The 23,299-nt window shown below is 41.4% G+C and overlaps 1 protein-coding gene across 6 annotated transcripts in view; it reads right to left on the minus strand.

Moving 5' to 3' along the window:
* The window catches only part of CALD1 (caldesmon 1), a 162,823-nt gene that overhangs the window by 2,277 nt on the left and 137,247 nt on the right, over positions 1 to 23,299 (minus strand). For 5 of the 6 annotated variants that reach the window (XM_058804707.1, XM_058804706.1, XM_058804711.1 and 2 more), the window contains 11 exons: positions 21,872 to 22,733; positions 21,174 to 21,248; positions 16,580 to 16,716; positions 14,640 to 14,889; positions 12,312 to 12,452; positions 6,083 to 6,126; positions 5,914 to 5,992; positions 4,468 to 4,596; positions 3,407 to 3,502; positions 888 to 968; positions 631 to 664 (listed from right to left, as the gene is read on the minus strand). In XM_058804707.1, coding sequence (XP_058660690.1) covers positions 631 to 664; positions 888 to 968; positions 3,407 to 3,502; positions 4,468 to 4,596; positions 5,914 to 5,992; positions 6,083 to 6,126; positions 12,312 to 12,452; positions 14,640 to 14,889; positions 16,580 to 16,716; positions 21,174 to 21,248; positions 21,872 to 22,733 — 1,928 coding nt within the window. The remainder of the gene's footprint in view (positions 1 to 630; positions 665 to 887; positions 969 to 3,406; positions 3,503 to 4,467; positions 4,597 to 5,913; positions 5,993 to 6,082; positions 6,127 to 12,311; positions 12,453 to 14,639; positions 14,890 to 16,579; positions 16,717 to 21,173; positions 21,249 to 21,871; positions 22,734 to 23,299) is intronic. The other variant, XM_058804712.1, reaches the window with a different exon arrangement.

Genomic DNA, 23,299 nt, shown 5'->3' on the forward strand with positions numbered 1-23,299 from the left:
ATAAAAAAATATGAGGGATATTTTGCCGATTTCTTTCTGTAAAACTAGGTCGTGTTTCACCAGCCAGTGGTTTCAAAATGAAAATAGCACAACTATTTTTTGCCCTGAAAAGACACCAGTGCACAGCTCCAGCAAAAGCAGTTTCTCAACCATTTGTGTTTCAATGATATTTTAATGGAGTTTTTGAAAGGCAAAGGCAAAAAGGGGTTTCTGCATCAACATGAACAGCTGCAGAATTTTAAAACACAGGTACACCTATGCAAAAATGTGGCAATGTTTCTGTATAATAATAGGTATTACAATGTTTGCATTGTATTATTATATGTACATCATCAAATACTGTATAATTTTATTAAATATACTTATAATATATCAATAGTAATGATTTACAATTAAATTAAATTAATTATTAAATTAATTAAATTATTACATATTTAAATATTAATATCTTGATATTTGAATACATGAAATTTACTTTAATTATTTTATTAAATTTCTATCATTTTAAAATATAGTATATTAAACAGTGTATATTAACATTATATGCATAACATGATTATATTATATATATGTAATAATATGCATTAAACTATAGAAAGAGGTGGAATATATGATTATGGCATTACTTACCATTAGTCTCTGATTTTTTCCCTGTAGCTGATACCTGTTTGAAAAAGAAAAAACACATTATTAATATCCCATATAGCAGAAAATTGCTATTTATAACAGGAACAATAAAATCCAGATATCTACACATAACACAGCTCTGCAAACCATGAATATGAAAGTGATACGCTGCTTTCTGAACCTCGTTGTGCTTTCTTTTATAGATAAAAAGGTGGGTTAGTAACACAAATCCTGTAAACACTACCCAGAAGTGTTATTACCTTAGAAGCAGCACCTGGCTTCTCCACTGACTGCTTCTCCCAGAGATTACGTTTGCCAGAGACATCTCCTGGTCTTAAATCCTGTATTTTTAATGTCAGAGAACAGAAACCAACATTAGTTCATGTATATTTTCACTTGTTAAGAAAAAGTTAAAATGCAACGTCCTCACGAGAGAAACTGAGGAACATCCACCAGAGGTAAACATTACATTGTCTATCAGTTATAAAGAATTATATTTCACAAAATAACTCCACACATATCCATGTTTTAAGACAAAAAACAATCCCGATGCATTTATTTTATATGGCACAGACTGGTCTTAACTCAGTATGTTCAACTTAGGGAGTACAGTGAAGAGTTATTGCACCCTCAGATTTTTACGAAAAAAAAAAAAATCAAATTTTTTGCAGGAAAAAAACCCCACATTTTTTCAGGGAAAGTATTTCTGCTAGGGAGGAATTCAAAAGTAGCTTTTCTTGGTTATTTCAGGTCAAAATAAAAATATTTTATTTAAAAAATTATGTAAATACAGATTTTGAGTTTTAATACAACAGAAGAGCAGATCTCGCTCTACATCTTTAAATACAGATTTCAGCACTTATCACTATAATCCTTCATATCCATTTAAATTTCCATTTCCATTGCATCCTTTGCAGCCTTAGGACGTGCCAATCACTAGCCTATAAGAAAAACAAAAAACAAAAGAAAACCCCAAAAAACCAAACAAAAAAACTAGATGAGGTAAAGTGATTAAAGAATAGTAGCAATCTCTGAAAATGAGCGTATTATTGCAACTTTAATCAAAATACTATAAAAATGTCAATTAGCTTCTTGGGGGAAAGGAGGGCTGCAAATGAAAATGAAAACTGCTGGGCAGCTGGATTGATTCCACCTCTGTGCATGGCAAACAAGAGACTCAAACAATTTTGCACATAAATAATCTCCTTTTCAGGAAGTATTCAGGTCCTGCAGGTTTTATACTGCCCATCCATTGGGAGGTAAATTTTCTGCACATGAGAATTTCCACCTGTGAAATGCTCAGTGATGAACAGAAATGACATTCCTGCAAGGGATTTTTGCACCCAGCAGAGACCCCTAGAACTGATCATAATTTTCAGCCACACAGGGTTGCTGATCACTAAAATTTGAAGCCAATTCTGCTTCTTAAAAAGGCAGTTCAGTCATAATAGAAGAAGGAAGAAAGCAATTTTGACCTTATCACAAAGCCATTTGCAGGGGACATCATCACAAATCCATTTCCATAGTCCTGAAATAGTTTGGGATCTGTGACTTTGGTTCACTGTAAAACTGAAATATTTGCTCTGCCTTGAATTTAATATTTTTCCAAAACCCACAAGAATCCTGTTGGTCACAAAAACTTTGAACATTTCATTACTTTGGTGGAATGTGACGAGAGTGAGAAGTTCTTTGCTAAATAAGAAATTCTAGCCTTCCCTTTCATTTATCCTGACTAAAAAAAAAGTACAAATCACACATTATAGATGCACATAAACCTTCATAGTCAATGACAAACAGGTTTACCTGACCAACTTAGCAAACAGACCCCCAAAGAAGAAGAATAGGAGGAGGGCGCGTTCCTTCAAGCAGAGACATTGAAAGAAGAAAGAACAATCTATTTGAGAAAGAGGGAAATAAAGACGTAGATAGAAACAGTTGGCTGAGGGAAAAACAAGAGATTAGTTTTACATTGTCTGAAAGACACAATTTAAAAGAAAAGAGAGAAAAATCTGGAGGCAGATTCTGTGGTGGATAATGCTGCAAATTTCAAACTCCTCTTCAGGACAAACAGGAGTGTGAAATGAGAGAGCGTTTTTCAGGCTGCACTTTTCATGAAGGGCAGGTGAAAAAAGAAAAACACTTGGCAGAAAAACACTGCACAAGGATACAGGCAGAAATCAGTTCTTTAACAAAATCCTGAAGTTGAATCATTAACATCACAAACAATTCTCCAACATGGATATTTAGGTTCCTCATCTTTACCCTTCCCCACCACACAGTTACCTCTTCCTGCTGCTTCCCACACTCCCAGTTTATTACCTGAACAGCATTTTTTGCTCTGATTCCTGCTGAGCTAATGGCCAGGCTAAAGGGCCTTCATTAGGAGTTACATTTAGGCTCATAAAGAGCTAAATTATTTCAGTTGTGTTTTAAAACATACTTGGAAGGTTTTTACAGGGCAAGGGCCAAACTCCAAGTGTAAGTGTGCAGCCTGGGGTCTGTGGCTGGTGATTTCTAAATTAATGGTAAGCCTTTCACAATAAAGGCTTAGCAGTAAATAAAGTCATCCTCTACCAGAGAAGTGCTTCTCTGAGCTTTAGGGTGAGAGCTGCCCTGTTTCCCCTCCCCATTTTTTGGCTACAAGGAGCCAGCAGCCAGAGGGCTGTGAGCTGCCAAGAGGACACAAAGCAGAGCTCCTCCAAAGGCTGGTGGAGGAAGCACCCCCTGCCCCATGAGAGAGCCCACCTGCTGAAGAGTTGGCTGTTCCAAGTTTACTTACAGAAGGTTTTGGAGCAGGGGATTTGTTGCCCTCTGGGGTCTTGGTCAACCACTCGTTGATACGACTGGAGACACCAACCTTCAGCCCAGCAGTTTCCTGCAAAATGGTAAAATTCAATCAGAAGACTTTCAGAATGGCTTTTACCCTGTTTACCATGGTTTAGATTTAAAAGCAAAGCCAAGCCTGGGTTTAACAGAGAGGTCATCACTGAGCCTAAGGCTTGCTCAGAGACATCCTGTGTGCTCTGAAAGTTTTGTCCCTATGAATTACACAGTGTTGCTGCCCTCTATTTTCAAAAATTGTATACATGAACTGACAAAAACATCTCCACTTTACTGCTACCCCAGTATATAAATGTCAGACATAAACATGCTGTTTCTACCACAAGCCCAAACTCCAAAAATCTTTAGGTTAATAGAAGAGACATCAGTTCTCTACTTTTTTTTCCTCTTGTGAAACTAATTTTTTTCAAAAGAAATATACAATAGAGAAGTGGCCTAAAATTTAAAACATTAAATCTTTAAAATGCAAGAACAAATTACTAACATTTAATTGCTATCTGTAATAACCCACTTCAATCCACAGCTCTTCTTTTTGCCTATGATAAATGCCCAGCAACTCACATCAATTTATAGAAAGAAAATATTGCTTTAAGGATTTACACAGAAAAGATAAAGGTCTCACAAGTACTTCTATGAATTATCTAGAAAATATCATCACTATCCTGCCTATTCAAAGCTCTTCCGCTCCCCAGAAGAATTTTGCCCTACTCAAAGAATTTCTTTGTACTCTGCTTGAATGACCCAGATGTATTTTTCAAAGATATCTGACGTGGCTCTGGAATGTCTCATAACTGAGCTCAGTAGGTCACTGAATTCTTCCATTATACTCAATATTGCAGCCACACCATCTTGTGGCTTTCTGAAGCCTTCGGGATCCTTTGGGATACCCTTCACCAGTGATGCCAACAGGAGCAGACAGGAATATGAATGCAAGGCCAGGTCCTTAATAACAAGAGCATAATTCTTTATAATTGTTAGGCTAATTAATTAAACACATACCTTATTTGGTGTTCCTGTCCCAGAAGGTGATGAGAAAACATTCCCTTTCTCCCACATGCTCTTGATGTTACGGACGCCCTCGGCCGGAACGTGCAGGTCGGAGGCTTTAGGTCTTGAAGCCTTTGCGCCCTGGGGAAAAATTGGGGCCAGTTGGTGTTTGGCATTGAGAGCTGGATTTGCAGGGTGGTTTGACCCTGGGGAATGCAGCATTTCCATGTGGCTCTAGCACTGGCCATGCAAAGATGAGCAGGAGTACCCAGCTCAAGAGGTGCCACTGAGACTCTCTCACCTTTTAGATTTGCAGTTTCAGCCTTGATACAAGCAGATGTGAAAGTGGCACTCCCTTATTTTTGTGTTTATTACCTTTCTAAAAGCCATGGCAAACCTTAGCTCTGCACACAACTGATCCAATGATTTAAAATCTAAGCTTATACCTGGCTCCTGGAAGCCTGAGCTAGGGGAATCCCTTTGCAAGGGCAGGGGGAAAGTCTGTTCTGTCATTCAGCATCAGACTGCTCCATCTGCCCCAGACAACAGAACCTCAGCATTCTAGGGGTAAATCTCAGCAATTAAAATGTTTTTAAAAATGTGTTCTTTTGAAGAGTGGAGAATTGGGTGTGAGATTTTGGCTGGTTTTTTGGGGGAAATGTGTCTTTTGTATGGTTACTAAAAACACTGGCCAAATTCTCCTCTTCTTCCTCTTTCCTATTTTCAAAATTCTTGCACATTTTACATATCATTGATTGGATGAGAATAAGAACCTGTATGAGTGATGCTTTGCCTCTCTCTCACTGCAAAGCAAGGCAGATTTGGCAACTTGTGGACAAATCAAAGCCAGCAAAGGAAATATTTCAAGTCAGATGGCAGCTGGATACAGTGGTGTCAATCTCCTATTTTACCCTGGGGACAGAAAAAGCCCTCAGTTCTGGCTCTTAGCCACAGTTGTCAAAATCACCTGGGGTCAAATTCTGCATTTTAATGTGATTTTGATTCCCCATTTGTCACTGCTTAACTGGTTCTCTGTCTTTGCCAAGGAATTTCACTGTGGGGTGGCAGCCAGCAGCACAGAGCCAGTTCCTTGTTCTCCTAAATCAGCTGCTAGGTCAGCTCTGCTCAGGATGACCATCAGCTCTGTGCTGACAGGGCTCTCACCAGCCAAGCAGAGGATGTGACTGCCACTCAAGATGCTGGCTGAACCCACCAAAGCTTCTGCCAGCTCACAAAACAGTAAATTACAGCGTGAAAGGGGAGACCTAAATCTGAGGTTTTGTTTAGATGCATCTCTAGATGTTGGTTACAGATGTGCCTCGAGCTCTTTGTTCTTGAAGTCACATTAAAGAAGAGTTTGTGATCAAAAACCCTTGCAATTCTTGAACAGCAAAACAAAGGCTGATTAAAGGCCCCAAAGCCATTAGTAACAAGATCCATTTACAGGAATTTACTTACCCCAAGTGCACTAGTGTATTGCTCAAGTCTACTGTCAATCTTGGAGACAACTGCTGTTGTCTGGGTGGGCTTCATTCCACTGTAGGAAGGAGAAAAAAAAGGCAAAAATTATTATTCCATTCACTTAAACACTGCTGTTGGAACAGAACTTACTGTTTCTTTGCTTTACCTCTTTTGAGCAGATTTATTCAAAAATTCTGTTCGCTCCTCTATCTAGAAAAGAGAGGAACAAAAGCTTTAAGTTTAAAGTTCATAAAGAGTCAGCCTGTGCAAGGCGAGCCTGAAACATCATTTTATATGTCAAAAAAGTCAATCTGAAAGAGATGCATTCCAACAGAAATTTCACAGACACACACACAAAGGTTTTATAGACAGGAGCCTGTTATGCTACAGATTCATAAAAGTGGATATATTTTCTGCATGAATTTTTGCATCCTACACATTTCCTCAGTGCCTCATACGTCGCAAGAAAATAAATGAACAACGCAGAAAGAAGAAAAGGGAAGAAGTCTATCTCATGGAAGGGACTTATATGCACAAAAACCTATGTCATCCTCACATCTCCCACACAAGAGCAAGTATGTGTCTCTTGAGACAGATAATAAAGTTTTTGCAAATTTAATAAAGTTTTTCTGAGCTGAGAGACCAGACTAGGCCAGGTTTGGAGCTCAGCCACAAAGCCTCCCTTACTCATGTCTTTGGAGGACACGATCAATTTGAATTTGGGCTCCAAAAAAACCCATCAGTGTAAACTTTTCTCATGTTCAGGATACTACTGAATCAGTATCTACAAGCTGCTATTATACAAACTGGTATCTGACATTTTATCATGTTTTTCTACTCTGTAAATACAAAATATTGTGATATCTCCAAAGAGGACGACTCATGAAAGTCTCAAATGGCTTCTGTCAAATCTCTCAATACTTTGAAAACAAAAAAATCCATCCCTAAATAAAGTTTTAAAACATTTCCCTTTGGGTAGTGGAGGGATGGGGAGTGTGTGCATCTATTTGTATTCAGAGTCAAGAAATATTTTCATCAAACTTCCTCAAGTTTTATCAACATTGCATTGTTCCACTTCTCATGCCAGGCTCTACAGTTTCACTTAAAAATAAAATATATGCAAGCAGCTCCAGGGGATTGAAATGATTAATAATCAGCCTGGCTGGATCCCTGGGGATTCCCCAGTCTCAGCAGGGGCTCTCCATTTTCAATTTACTTTAACCGTGACTGCTCTGGCATTCGTGCCTTTAAAACAAGGCAATGACAGCCATTCCTTTAAATGGTTCTCTTCAGTGCCTTTAGCATCCAAGGCTATCCCAGAACACCAAACCCCACAGCAATCCCATCAAAGGGCATGCACAGTTTATTTCCCAAGCCCTTGCAAGCGGGCAGATCACATGAGTGCAGAATTTGCCAGAGGAGCTCACTGGAGGAGCTCCAGCTGCCACCCACCCAGCTCAAAGGCACCTTGAAACTCTAAAACATACATACAGTTTACAGAGTCATTTCCATCACCAGTCTTAGCTGCCAAAACACGAACTAAAAGCAGTCCTGAGTGCAAAGATGGGCTTTGCCAAGAACAAATCCCCCGTTTCAGTGGAAGGATGTCACAAGGTGGCAGCAAAAGACCGGCAGGAGCAGGAGCCCTGCACACCCACAGGGAAAGATTACAGCTCTCACCCAGAGGAGATGGCAATGCCACAAAACGAGCAGGGAAATGGTTCAAAAGTGACCAAACAGACCGAGGATGGTCACTTAAAACACATGGCCTCACTTCTGCTATGGTACAGTAGGATTTTCCCCAATGCTGACTTCTGGGTCATAACCAGCAGTGCAGCAGAATGACGAGTTACTCCAGCAAGAGCCTCCAGCTTATCCCCAGATAAACATCACTGAAACCCTGGTGGGCAGCAAGGACAAATAACAAGGACTGTCTCAAAGAACCAGGACTCAAGGGAACTGCCCAATAATTCACTCATAGGATCTTCACACTCTTTTTATGTGCAAGCAGGAGAGATGCTTCTGCACAGGCTTAAGCGGGCACTGGGGGAAGGTGGAAAGGAACAGGAACATTTTTCTTGTGGTTATAGTAAAAACTCAAAAGTGGAGTTGTTCTTTACCCATTGGTAACAGAGGTTCTCAGTTACCAGTTATCACTGTGTATTACTCAGTTATCAGCTGTGGGATCAGGAAAAACTCAGGGATTGCTCAAAAGAGGAAACTGGAAAAGCAAAAGCAGAAAATAAACAGGAAAGAGTTATGAAGAAACCCTCAGAGCTGAGCAAAGCCCTCTGGCTGGGGAAGCATAGAGGGATAAAATACCTTCTGCACATTTATGTGAGGATTTATTCTAGAATATCCTCCTCAAAAGGTAGCAGAAGCAGACATTGAATACACTTAGAGCAAACAAACCTCTACACGTGTGTATTCAACATAAAAGTCAAACACATTTAGACACCACAGCAACATCTAAAGGTCATTTACCCACTGCACATCACACAAACTCCATGCAAAGAATTTAAAACGTTTGGCACATACAGTAAACAGTATGACAAAATAGATCTGTAAAAGAAACAGGCAAAGCAAGTTGGTTAACATAAAATTCAAGATGTTTTCTCAGTTTTCAGGAAATAAGAATTATCATCTTTTTACTGCATTTATCTTATCAGGTTCTTGTTAAATAGCTTGGACTATGTTCTGTGACCATGGAATACTTTCAGAACACACACGTACTCAAAAAAGTCAACTCTAATTAAATTATGAGCAGAAAGAATGAGTTAACACACAATTTAAGACCATTTAAGACAATGTAAGACTTGGGAAACAAAAACCATTGGATATTCCCAGTAAAACTTGTTTCATAGAGAGGTATTACATTGATTCATAAGAGTTTTAAACTGTGTATTGGATATTATGGACTTGTAAATGGATCTATCTTCAAAAAAAGTATCAAGGAGGAAGTGGAATAAAAAAACAAACACAGAAAATCCCGTATTTTAATTTTGCCTCCTATCCAACATGTGGAAGGACCTAGTGGGAATCCACTGGAGCAGCAGTCCCTGGTAGAGGCTTCTCCTTATCCCCCCTGGGTGGCTCACAGAGTTTCTTGCTTCATTAAGCACAGTTCTGCTTTTCCCTGCTGTCAGCAGCACCTGAGCACAGGGTGCCAATTCAGCTCAGTTTACCTTCCAGACCCCAGTGCTGCCACCAGCATCAAAGATGGGGGAAAACAAATGCCACATATCCTGCTCTTACCTTTCTGTTTTCCCTCTGCCTCGAGAATAGCTCATCTAGGGAGAACTGATTGTGTGGAGTATAATTCTCCAAAGACAGGGATTTGGAGAAAATCCTGCCATTGCTCCCTCCCCTCAACACCTAACTGCTTTTCCATTTCTCTAGTGGTGGTGTTCATCCCCAAGAGGAGACTTAGTACTGTTCTTTCCTGATTAACCCAGAGAATAGAATAAAAAGACTCAATAACCTTCCTTCTCAAAGGAAATATGAGGAATGAACTTGTCTAAAAAGCAAAATGATCAAAGATTTTTCAGGAAACGCCGTTCTTTGAATGCATCATGTTTTGCATTAAATAATTAGGGAAAGGACAAGCTAGAGGCAGATGGAAGAGCAGCAGAGCCTGTTCCAGGCTTTGTCCTTATTAAAAAAATAAAAAAAACAAGATACAGGACAGAGGCTGAACAGAAGTTTGGTACCACTGCAGCCCACAGGGTGTCCACCCAGCCCTGAGAAATCCAAGCTGCTTCTGTCCCTGACCTGGGGATGAACTTGGCCTGTATTTACTGGGCTTGTTTTCTTTTTACTGTCCCCTCAGAAGGAACTAACCCTCGAGCTGTCACTGAGAGGACTCCACACTGTGGTATCTCTGCTGAAGTTTTGCCTCAGGTTTGAGGGAAACACTCTATTTACCAGTTAAAACAACAGGAGCTGCCAACACTGTGATTTTTAGATGCCAGACTAGCCAATCACAGGAGGTTTCCCCAAATATAAGCATACATGTATATTTTGTCCATGTATGCACATGTACATTTGGGCATCTACGAGCTGTGTCATACATGGGGAGGAGCTGCACATCTTTGTCTCTCAGTTCTGGGTCTGCAAGCCAAGCCAGCCCATGGCCTGCCTGGTGGGCAGATGCAGCACCCATGGGATGGCAATATTCCACACTGCTGCTCAGTTAAGCCCCCTTCTTCCCTTTGCTCTTGTAGTTCCCTTGGCAATCAGCACACCCTGCTCCCTCATACCCACCACTCCTATGAACTTCTTCTTCCCAAAAGCTTATCACATCAGCAAGGACAGGGAAGGAGTAAAAAAGGTGCTTTGCCAGATTGTTACCCAGGAGGAGTCAGAATGTTCACATGGATCATGCATTATTTTTACACAGAGCCTCCCTTTTTTCGGTCTTAATTCCAACCACCCACCCACCCCTGTGCATTTGGGATTCTCACATGACTCATGGCAGATCTGAGCTGATACATCCATCACAGGAGAAAACCTGTGCCAGATGCTTTACAAATCAAGAGGTATGTTGGGCAGTGCAGAGCAGACAGTGAGAGAGCTGCATGCCAACCAGCTGAGACCAGCCTGGGAAGTCAGTCCAAATTAAATCCAAATTAAAGGTAATAAAACAAACTTTCTTCTCATAACTGGATTTTGACATCAAGTTTCACATCAGGTTAATAAACTCAGATTACTCTCCCCACAGCTCTTGACCACAGGATGCCAAGAAACAGTTTGGGGTGTGAACTTTTACAACATTACACATCTACACTGGCCACCCACAGACACTGGGCTGGAATCTGCAGAGTACCAATTTCTCAGAGAGAGAAACAGAGAAAGGAAAAAATGTGTAGAGCTCAATATATCAGGTTTTGTAGCAAACAACTTGTACCTAACAAGTAACAAAACCCAGCATAAATAAAAAAATGTACCTTGCAGCCTAACAACATTTAAAAAACGTCAACTTTCCTCTGAAAATATACTTAGAATACTGTAGCATGATCTGAAAGCTTTCAGCCTCCTGCCAAGTCCCACGTTTTTTCACACTTTCCCCAAAACTAGGATCTATATCCTTTTTACTTTGTGTTTTCAAGTACAATTTCCTCCATTCTGAGCCTTCTGTGAATTAAAGCTCCAAATGTATGTCATAAAAGGCATCTCAATAAACAGAAGAAAAGGAAGCCCTCCCAGGAGGGCTGGGAAGAAGCTGTACATTTACAGTGTCTGTTATGGACATCATCTTTAGCAACGAAAATGGCAAGACCAGGTTTAACTAATCACAATAAGTCATGAAGCTTTGCAATCTTTGTTTACAACTGTGTGCATTCTGTCCCAGTATTTCAGGTTCCAATGTTCAAAAATATTTGGACTCAGTATTTGCTAGAACTGGACCCAAATTTCCAGATTGGATCAAAGTGTAGCTAAAGCTAATTTTGCCCAAATGCAATTTTTCACTCAATAGTTACAGTTTTAATCTCATGGAGATCAAATTCATGGTTCAATGAGCTCCTACCTGGTTCTTTTCTCTCCTATTTCCCACTAAATAGCCTTTTTGACAAATGTTTTGGGTTTTTAAATGACTAATGACACAAAGTGCAAAAAGGAAAAGAACTTTGAAAACATTAATAGATCTGCAGTTTGAGATTGAGCTGAGAAAGCAACTGGACTGAATTCCAAAACAATACTCCCAATAATTTCAGTGGGGCCAGGATTCCTCTTCCACGCTGAAAGACCATTTAATTGATTTATCACACTTCTAATATAATATAGGCCACAAAAGACCATTTAGAAATCCTGTAGCAACAGAAGGGTGAGGTTTGTAATTTTTTTGTTATGTAAGATAATGAAATCCAGCCCAGTACTTCTAGATGTTATTTTTAGGGGGATTAGACATAAGCTAGAATTCCCATGCAGGTCAGTTACAATTAATGATGATTAGGATGAATATGCTTAAGGACAAGGCAATCTGGCAAGCAAGACAATAACTGTGCATGTGGAAGGAGGGAGAGAACATTTGTGACTTAATGCTCTTAGGAGATCTGTTCCAACCTAAATGATTCTGTGATTCTACTCCAGTTCACAAAGCACTCCTATAATAAATTTAAAACAACACAGTATTACTGTTCTAAGTTTCAAAAATCATTTTCTCTTGGAGGTGAGGGTCCTTTTTGGAGATTCTTCATCAAGAAGAGACAGCTGCCAGTCTACTCTCTATTTCTAAGCAGGAACTCTAATTTTCAATCATCCCAATGAGTTAAAGTTTTTCAGCTAGAAATTTCAGGTTAAGTCTATCAAAGCATTTTCCTGGGTTTGATTACAAGTATTTCAGTGTTGCTTTTGATGTTTTTTATGTCCTGTATAGATGCTAATGGGAAGGTTACCTTGAGAGATGAACCTTTAGGACTCAAACATTTAAATGGTTTCTTGTCTTCAGACACACCATCTTCTGGCATCTTTTGGCGCTTCTCAGCAGCTTCAGCCCTTCTTTTTTCGATTTCTTCCTTCATCCTCCGCTTTTCCTCCTTGAAAAATAAGAATGGTTACTCGTTCTTTCAGAATCTACGTCGCCATCACAGGGCTGTGCAGCCCTGCAAACATTTACCAGATATTTCTAAATACAGGTTTTTATGCCAGTTGAAAAAGTTCAGTGATCTGTCTGAAATTTATAAAGGTGTTAATGCCAATCCATGCCAGGAAGACAATTAGAGTGTTCTGGTCTAGTGGCTCCTCACAGTAAAGTCACCAAATTTACTGCCATAGAGTTCCACTTAAACAGAGAAAAAGGCTCAAGCTCAGTTTCTCTGTGTTCTCATGTGTCATATTGGTATTGTTCTCGTGTCCCTCTACTCCGACACTCATTGTGCCAAGGTTAATATTTAACATGAAAAAATCAGTATGTGGCCAAGAAACCCAAGATTAAATGCTTGCAGATCTCCCTCCAGAGATGAGTTTTGCTTCATGAGCCACAAGTCAAACCAGAAGCCCTCAAAGCAACACCAGTGTGAGCACTGGTCAGTGGGGTCTGTGCAATCTTGGGGCATTGTGCAATCTTGGCATCTGCTGAGTTCTGCTGCAAAGAGCTCAGTACATTAAAGGAATTGGCATTCAGCTGCCAGATACTATCAGTATTATTCATTTACCATTTGTTTTCCAAACAACTAGGATTCCTAAATGATGCACCAGAGACTTGGAAATCCTATTTGTAGAGTCCCTTGGCAAAGGAAGTACAAGAAAACAGATGTGTTGGATACTCAATATTTAAATAGACAAGAATATCTCCCTAATGAGATCTAGCCCATTGTAACTATATATAACATTAGCATTCCAGCCCATCTGCAGCAGATAAATTTTGACATGCACTTTGTAATTCGATCTGTATCATGTACAAAAAAAAAAAATAAATCTGTGGCTATAGCACTGCCCCAAGATTCTGAATCCCCAAGAAGATAAGAAATTTGTAGCTATCTCTGAGGAAATCCTGACTCATAAAAGCAGATTTTAGAGCCCTGCCTGTCCTAAGGCTAGAATTAGAACATTTTTTCATACCCTGGGTGCTTTGGTGTGTTTTTACCCCTAATGGTATGTTCTGTTATTGCCTAAGTTAATGGTTTGGTCCAAATTATACCCCCCCATCACTCCATTGTCAATCTACCCTGAGTTCCCTGTCAATCCTACCTGGTGCCAACGCCCTGCTTGGAATTCCCCTTCAGAAATCCCCTAAAGTGAGACCTCCCATTAGTCCATGTGACCCAACATCCCCTCCATGTCCATGTGGGGTCCATGTGGCCCTTCCCTCGTTGGAAGAAGCATTTGCGAACCCTGTCTTTCAGCCCTCCCCAGGAATCTCCAATTATCAGCTGATTTATCCCCTTCCCTTGAACAGCCCCCATTTAAAAACCCCTCCACACCTGTGTTCTGTGCCTCTGGTCCCTGACGCTTTCATAGGATAAATCCTTTTGGAAACCATACTAAAGACCTCTCTCTTGTCCTTGCTCCTGCTCTTGAGGATTATCACTTTGTGCTGCAGAGATAAAGCCCCACAGCTGTATCCCAGACTGTGCTGCTTTCTGGGAACAGCCCGCTATTGGCATGGAGCTGGGAGCTGGCTGGGGAAAAATCCAGAACTGCATCACCTGGATGCTGCACGTTTTACCTCAGGTCTTCACTAGACAATGCTGCAAAGAGCTGTTGACTAATGCAAGGAAAGTGGAAGTAAAATAGTAATTGTTACTATCATATTTTCTGAAAAATCCCTTTGCTAGGATTTTTTTCTCCTGGGAAGCCAAATAATCTTAGAGAAAAATGAAAACAATAATTATTTCATTTGCTTTGTTTGTGTTTTGTTGATTTGGAATGTGGTTTAAACAGTGCTTGCCAACTGGCCATTGTTTGATTAGCTTCACGTGAATCGTTTTGACTTAATGACCAATCATGGTCCAGCTGTGTCAAGGCTTTAGTGAGTCACAAGTTTTTCCTTAGTATCTTGTTAAGCCTTCTGTAAGTATCCTTTCTCTATTCTTTAGTATAATTTAGTATAACATTCTTTAATATAATACAGTAACATCATCAATTAGCCTTCTAAGAACATAGAGTCAGATCCATCATTTCCTTCCTGCCACAGGGCACCCTAAAAATACCACAAGTATATAAAAACACCACAAGTAATAATGGAATAAACCCAAGTGCAACACTCCGTACTTCACACTCACCTCCTCTCTGATTTTCCTCTCAGCCTCCTCCTGCTTCTTCTTCTGCTCCTCTTCCTCCAGGACTTTCCGGCGCTCCTCCCGCTTTTTCTTCAGCTCGCCCAGCTCTGCCGCCGCCTCCTGCTGCTTCTCCTTCAGCTTCTCCAGCTCCTCGCTCTCGCTCTCGCCCCGGCGGCGCCGCTGATCCTCCAACCTCTTCAGGGCCTCCGCGCCCGGCTTCGCCTCCTCCGCGGCGCCCTTCGCGCCAGAGCGCCTGGGAAGGCAATGGGGCCGTGTTGTGATTTCAGGCTTTGCCCTAGAACCTCGGGTCCCTCCGTGAAGATTCCCTCCCAGGTGTATCAATCACCTCTCCTTTCTCCCCACTGTCGGTCCTGGAATTCCAGAAGGGCATCAAGGGATTGGCAGATTCAAAGGATGCCCTCTACCCCTGACCTCCTCTCCTGTACCTGGTTGGTGGCTCCCTATCCCATCCCTGCCCCTTTGTCTGGACAGTTCCAGACAAAGCCCAACTCTGTGGGGGCAGTTCATTATAAAATAGCCCTAATTCATACCCAACAACCCAACAAACATTGGCACCTCTGCTGATGCTGCCAACCCCAATCTTCTAATCAGCTGATAAAAGGTCATTGAACACGCTTTTTCACAACTTCATACCCAACAACCCAACAAACATTGGCACCTCTGCTGATGCTGCCAACCCCAACCTTCTACTCAGCTGATAAAAGGTCATGGAACAGGCTTCTTCACAACTTCATGAAACAGAAGAACAAAAAACAAAACAAAACAAAAACCCAAACAAAAAAAAACAGGAGTGGAAACTCAAATCTACATTTTGCCACTAATGCCTCTCTCCCACAGGAAATAAAGCAAATGAAAACACATCAAAAATATTTTTAGAAAATCATTGTTGTTATTGATGATGTGACCCAAGTTTTGAGCAAGGCCAATTTCCTGCTGTTCCATCTCCATCACTGCCTGTCTTTTGGCCTTAGGTCAGGGTGTCTCCAGGGTCTTTTGAGCTGCATTTTATTTTGAGAAAGTTTGTTTTTCCCGGCAGAATCACGAGGGGAATGCTGAGATACAATAGCAAATCCCATCTGCCATGTTCAGATTTCTCAAAGTGCCTGAAGAGCTTAACCTTTCCCTTGCCTGTGTCAATGTAAAAAAGGAAGAGAGATGCAGAAGGAGAAAAATTTAGATTTCTAACCTACTCATTCCTAGTTTTCTGCTGAAAGGAGGAACTTGATTTCTGTTTCAGGTATCCCATGCTTTTAGCAGGCAAGATCTTTTTAAATTAAATTTTCACTAGAAAATTGTTACTCTCTTAGAATTTCCCACTATAACCACAGCCTTAAAAAAAGAATCAAACTGTGACACAGATTATAAAAAGGAAGGGGGGGAAAAAAAAAAGGAAAAATGTTATTTTGGCTAGGAGAGGCTTTTACCTAACTGGAAAAACACTTTTCTAGAGAAGCCATTAATTTCAATGTTTGCCTTGAAATCAAGAGAGAAAGAGCTTCTCTCTTGGACATTTGAGAAAGCACATAAAGCACAACTGGATTGTGCTTTATTCTGCTAATTAAAGATAGGTGAGTAATTGGAAATAGGTTACTACAGTAAAAGTTGAGATCGGACTAGAAAAATTGGAGAACACAAAATCTAGGGTTTTGTCACTATTGGCCTCTGTGTAGATATTAGAAATAAGGAAGCAAAGCTCCAGCAGAACAGAACCAAGACTCTTGTCTCTGCTGGGGGAGGGAAACCATTTCCATCTGCTTGCAGAACTTCATTTTGTTCCTGCAGCAGAGTGGGGACAGCTCAGAAACTGCAGAACCCAGCGAACACCTGAGCCACTGCTGATGGTGCCAGCCCCGTTCCTCCACTCAGAGCCCCAGAGATGGCCCCTGTAGCACCAGCAAGCCCAGTTGCCCCGTGGCACTCACCCAAAAGCATTCTCAGTGGGTTTCAGTTTGGAGGCAGGGGGCTCCCGTTCCCCGTTCTGCGCCTTCTGTTCAGGAGCGCCCTTCTTGCGATCCCAGACACTTTTCATTTCCTCTTTGGGGGCTTTACCTTTGTCATCCTGTGCAGAACATAGCACAAATCACAGAACAAAACACAAGACACACCAAAAAAAGAAAAAAAAAGTCAGAATGAGGCATTCTAAATAACAGCTGAGAAAAACAAATTTCTCAGCAAGATTGTGATCTGTCTTCAAACTGTTTATCTGCTGTAGGGCAGAAGTAGTCTGCAAAGCTCTAAACTGTGATCAACTCTCTCTTTGCTGTCCTGACCTGAATTCCAGGTCCAAACATCTTGAAAATAATATTATCGGTCTTCTAATAATATTTTTGAAAAATAAAGTCAAACTTGGCTGTGGCCATGGAACCATGCCACCACACTACTTCACTCTGCAACTGCACCCCCAACTCTTCCTCCCACTGCAGCATCCTTCACCTCTTGCTTCTTAAGATTGCAGGTGGCAAACTCTCTGGGACTTGCCAACACATTTTTAGTACCAGTTTTAGGGCATTGGTGCAATAAAAATAGCACATAACCTCTAACAAATGTCAAGCTTGTTTGACAAAGTTTATGCTCTTTTCAGTGTCACAGCAGAGGGAAACTTCATTACTGCAAGAAAAATGGCCAAAACACAAAATCATCTTTATATCAGAGCAAAACTTACTCTGACAAAAAGCACAGTCCTGGTTGGTCATGGGTAGCATTATCAAACATAAATATTTAAATCTGTGAAGAATGAAATGCTCTGAAAAACATGAGTAAAAATTCCCTTTATCCTTAAAAAAGTTTTGTCTTATGATTCTTAGTAGTAATCAAGAATATTTTGTGCATAAATTTAATTCTCCAGTATTTCTTTAGAGTTATGAGCTTGAAGTATTTATGAATACCACAGATGGCCTGACCCCAGCATGCTGAGTCATGGCTAGATGCTGGTAAAGGAGAAAGTGAACTGATTTAAGTTATGCATCCTCAGGTAGAAATATTCTCTCTTAGTTAAGACTACCAGCCAAAACCAACTTTCAACAGCAGATGAAACGTTTACCTCCAAAGTATTTATTTGCTTTCTCCAGCTCTGTGCTGAAGGAAGAAGAAATACCTTCTGTGTAGAATTCAAATGGAAACCTTTAGAAAATAAACACTTTGGAAGCCTGTTGCAATCCCATTTGTTAACTAGAAAGATAAAGAACTTCTGTAACTTTCCTGTCTGCAACACAGCTGCTCTTAAAGGTGTCTTAACATGTACCTTGAAATGAAAAATTAGAATACAGTTTCACACCCCAAATCAAAAGAAATTTCTGTTCTTCCTCATCAAAGAGGAAGAACATCCATCCATCCATCTCAGCTCTTGGAGAAGCAAAATCTTTACCTACAAAGGATGAGTTCAGAGCCTTCAAAGCCAAGATCCTCTTAAGGCTGGTTCAGAGTGAAGCCCCAGAGTCGGAGCCTGACTCTACCTGAGGCCAGTTTGCTGCTCAGAGAAGCCGAGCAGTGGATGCCACCATGGCAGAACATGTTAAAAAGTGAGCACAGGAAGCTTAAACCACTTCAGCAAATTTGCTGCTGCTGGGCACAGCCATCAGAGGCATTTGCTCTGCTCTGAGAGCAGATTTTCCCATGCTATCCTGCCAATAAGGCCTGGCAGCTCCCTGAGGGACAGGAGGGGAGCTCAGCTTCCATTCTTTGGCCGTGCATTCTTTGGCCATGATGCTGCAAGAGAGGGCCTCAAGGAATGGTCCTGCTGGGCTGGGGCAAGCAGGGCTGTTCATTTATCCTCCTGAATGCCACCAGACAGCAGGATCATCTTGTGGGCCTTCCCAACTCAAATGGGTGATCACATTCACAGCAGCAATCTCCCAGCCCTTCAGCCCCACTCAGGGTGATGCTGAAACTGTCTGTGCTGACTGGTGCAAGATTCCTTGTGCCAGGATGTCTGTCCTGGGGTTTGGGGAGCATAAGATTTCCTTTTGCTGAGATTTTCATCAAGACCTTCCTAAGTCTTATTTAAAAAGCCAACACTTCCAGCTGCCTTATGGATTCAGGTCCACTGGGGAGGGTTGTATCTCTTACATCTTAATTGAAATCTCTGAGAAAACTAATATTAAAACAATATAGCTTAAAAATTAATAGGTTAGGAAATAGCATTTCAGAGGCCAGTATGATTTATGACAATGTGTCTGCATTTGAGAAAATCATTAACACAGCTTGGTCTCTTCATTCAAAAAAGATGGTAAAACAAGATATTACAGAAACATTTCACATCTTTTGGGCTCAATCTTTCTCCTAGTAATTTTAATACCAAAGCAGCGATTAATTAGCAAAGAAGCAGCATCCTTTGTATCTCATTCCAAAGGCAGGCAACAAAATAAATTATTTACTTTGTCTCACTGCCTAATTACAGACTAATCTAGCTTCAGCTGAATTCAGAAAGGACTCCACTTGGAGCAGACAGGTGATATTATCTGAACTGAAATAGCTCACGTGATAAATCTCACAAATCTTGATATCAAGCTAGAACATTACCAAAGGCATGGTTAACAAATTTCCAACTTTATATTTTTATCTTTTTCCATACTGCATCTTTTCTGTTCAATTTTTGTGCTATTATTTGAGAGCTGAGGTTTCTGAATCTTGAGTTTGAACACCTTCAGACTGAAGCAAATCAGTTACTGAGGCTGGGGCCCATCTGGCAGACCTGATTCCCCACTTGGGCTCAGTTATTTGGGGAGCTAAAAGCTGTGGGCATCTGGCTCTGGGGCTCCCCTGTGGAGTCAGCTGCCACCCCCAAACACCATGAGAAAAGCAACTGCTGCAGCATGTCTGGCCAAACTGGAAGCAGGAAATACCAGGAGTCTCACATCATGAGAAAGCTTGGTCTTGTGAGCTTCTCAGGTCACTTTCAAGAACGAAAAACTGTGCAGAAGTTCAGAAAAAGAGACAATTTTTTTCTTGCCAAATTAATCCAAAACCTGAACTCTGAGGTCCAAAGCAAAAGCAAAACCTGATTATGCAGATACATTCTGTTCCCCCAGAGTCTTGTTCGTGGAATACTGGCATTCTCTTAGCTGCATGCACATTCAGAAAGAGACCTCACTGAATTTGTGTGTCCTGGAAAGAGGGGGGAAAGTGGAGATGGGAGCCTGATCTTGCCTGGTCATCAATTTTGTTCACAGGTAAAGAAGCAACAACTGAGATTTGCAAGACATTTTGAATGCTCAGGATGGGTATTAAGCACTGAACTAGAAGTGGGATTCTATTAAGTTGTCTCAGCTTCAGCAGCCAAAGATGGAAACACTAAAAATCACAAGCAACTTTTAAAAGTCTTGCCAATTTCCTGGAATAATCCACCCAGTGGGTAGGGTTTGAAAGCATGATGAGAGCTCCAGGGAGAGCTGGCCAAGTTCTCCAAAAGAACAAGCAGGACAACTGTGTCTCGAGTTCCCACAAATCAAACTCTGTGGTCAGCTACAGGCTCCTCTTTGTTTTTACTTGTGATATTCAAAGACTGCGTGCAAAAGCGAATAGTGGAAATTTATTCTGTCTTAATATAATCCATCCCTTTTTTTGTGCAGCTATTTACACTGCTCTCTGAGGGTGAGCTAAGCATATTCCAAACTCATCTGCTAAGGACCCTGCAGTGGACCCTCCACAACCCTCAATGGTCCCAATCTACTGGATAGACAAATCTGTGCTGTGGCTCCCTTTAAGCCACACAGACCTGTCTGAACCCAAATGGGTCCAAATTTCCAAGGCTCTGAGCAGTGTCCCCTAACCAGGATCAGGGACTGGTTTGAGATCTGCTGCACTGACCCAAAACCACTGCACAGCACTGAGCACAGTTCCCTGTGTCCAGCTGCACCCTGAAGAGCAAATGGTCCCCAAATCTTATTTACTTACCATACAGTAAAACACCATGGCACCAGCTCCTGTGTCTACAGTGGAAATGCAATGCAGTAATTTTGGTGGATTTTTCTCTTCAAAACAAAAGAAGAATCTTGGATATGCACAGTTTAAATCATGGGGTGTTGCAGCTTGCAGGGGAATTATTCGTTAAGGCAGTCTGCTGGCCAAAGGGCCCAGATTATTATTATCATTATGATGATGATTATTAATTACCATGATGATGATGATTATTAGAGTAGGTTTTGTTCATAGGGGAAAAAGTTCACAGTAAAGTGAGAGGAAACCAGAGAAGGATGATTAGTTGATACTGTCCTGAAAAATTCATCCCCAGAGGGAAAACCATACTTGTGTTGTTGACTGAACTGAGTTTCCTGAAATATTTAAGACAAACAGGAATTGGTCCTAAAGCCCCAAAAGAACAAACTACTTAAGAATTTACTTAATTTTAAGCACTTAAGGAGCTTCATCCTTATTTATTTCAGCAGGATTACCCATGTTCTTGAAGTGGAGCACAAGCTAAAGTACTTTGCTGAAGAATCAACATTCACTTATAGGTGCTTTATTTGTTTTCATATCTCTAGTTTCCCTATCATATGTAATCAGTGCTTTATGAGTTACCTGATCTTGTACGGAGGTAGCTTGGGGCTTCTCTTCTGGCAGCTTTTCCTTTTTAGCTTCCACTTTTTCTTCCTCCTTTGTTTTTGGGTTTTCAATAATTTATTTATTTTTTAACAAAAAGTCATCGCACCTGTTTGCCTTTTTTGTTTCTCCATGCTGTGTTCACGTACCAATCCAGTGTGCAGCCACCACTCCATCAAGTGCTGCTGTGCAGCTGTGCCCCCTCCAAATCCTCCCAATTTCCCCCCTTTGGGCCTTTCTCCCTGGTGTGGCATCATGCTCACATGTCCCAATACAGAGCCCTTTCTTGTGATTGCATTTAGCACACAGAATTCCTCACACACTTCTACAGGTGCTCATAATACTTTCTGCCAAGATGTGTCTGCCTCCACCTCATGGGTTACTGCATTAGGCCAGATTTTATAGCAGCTGAGGGGGAAAAAAAAGCAGCAAAAGCACATGCAGAGGTCTGAACATGCAAGGTTTTCTCTGAATGAGGGGCTGAGGTCAGGCCTGTTGTGCACTGAATTATTGGTAAGCAGGAGGGGATTTATTTTTAAAAATAGAGAGCAACAGCACAAGTGTTAGTAACTTCACACAGGACTAGATCTGTGAGGAAATTCCAATTCAATCTGTTCTTGCATTACATTTCACACAAACCACAGGTGTCTTATTTTGGTGCAAAATGCTTACTGTACCTGTTTTTTTAAGGCAGCTGCTTGACGTTTTTCTTCTTCTATTTTCTGTTCTTCCATCTTTTGTTTTTCCTTTAATTTCTCTGCCTCTAGCTTAGCCTTTTCCTCAGCTGCCCTCTTTTCCTCTTCTGCCTTTGCCCTTTCCTCAGCTGCCCTCCTTTCCTCCTCTGCTTTCTGTTTTTCCTCAGCCGCCCTCCTCTCCTCTTCAGCTTTAGCCCTCTCCCTTTCCTCAGCTGCCCTCCTCTCCTCTTCTGCCTTTGCCCTCTCCTCAGCTGCCCTCTTTTCTTCCTCTGCTCTCTGTTTTTCCTCAGCTGCCCTCTTTTCCTCCTCTGCTTTTAACCTCTCCCTTTCTTCTGCTTCCTTCCTTTCTTGCTCAGCCTTTTCCTCATCCCCGAGCTTCTCTTTATCTGCAGCATCAGCTACACTTTGCGTCCCCTCTGGCACAGCATTTGTATCGTTCTCTGCTTTGTGTTCCTCTGCGTTTACAGTTACTGCCTCTTCTTTATCAGTGGGTTTTTCTGCTGTCACATCTACCTGATTTTCCTCCTCCTTGGGTTTCTCCTCCTCCTTGTCTTTTTCTTCTTTTTTCCCCTCTTCTTCCCCATCTTGCCTCCAGTTGTTCCTCTGGTAGGATTTGGTAACTGTTTCAGTCTCCTCTTTCCCCGTGGTGGCGTTTTCTTCCACGTTGTTCACTTCTCTCCTGCTGGGCGCTGACAAGCTCCCGTCTGTGATCGTGGGGTCCAATTCCTTCTGCCGCTCCAGGGCCTCCTGCAGGCGCTTCTGGCGCCTCTCCTCCCGCCTCGCCAGCCTCTCCAGCAACGCGGCTTCATCGTCCAAGGAGCGCTTGCTTTCCTCTCCTGCCACGCTGGGCGAAAGGGACAGGCTTGCATTAAAAAACACAACCCACAAAAAGTCTAACAAGATATGCACTTCACTCTTTCTAGGAAAAAAGCTTGTATCGTCATTCCACAGGTGGAAAACTCAACAGGTTACACGCTTCAAAATTTAGCTGCTGTTTTACTATCTATATCCATTCTCATTGCCTTAAATAAATTGCTTCTTGCACTCAGGATTTATTAGCACTAGCCATCACAATTTGGGTGTTTTTTTTCTATCAGTTGCGTTATGGCCATTGGAAATCTGGGTATATTGTTTATATTATTGTTTATGTGAAACTAAACAAATGATGGACGGACAGGAAGGCCAGCTCTGGACAGACAGGGAGCCCACTCAGCTTTGACATGTGGGTGGTGATAGCAGTGATATGGTGTAATGGTTTAGGGGCCAGCAGTGACTGGGTTGATGGTTGGACTTGATGAGCCTAAAGGCCTCTTCCAACATGGATGATTTCACGATTTCAAGTGTCACCTCCTTCCATGAGCTTTCCTGCTCTTTATACCTGCCTGGCACTGACAATGCCAGGTGAGTGCT

This window comes from Ammospiza caudacuta, chromosome 5, assembly GCF_027887145.1.
Source record: "Ammospiza caudacuta isolate bAmmCau1 chromosome 5, bAmmCau1.pri, whole genome shotgun sequence".
NCBI lineage: Eukaryota > Metazoa > Chordata > Aves > Passeriformes > Passerellidae > Ammospiza > Ammospiza caudacuta.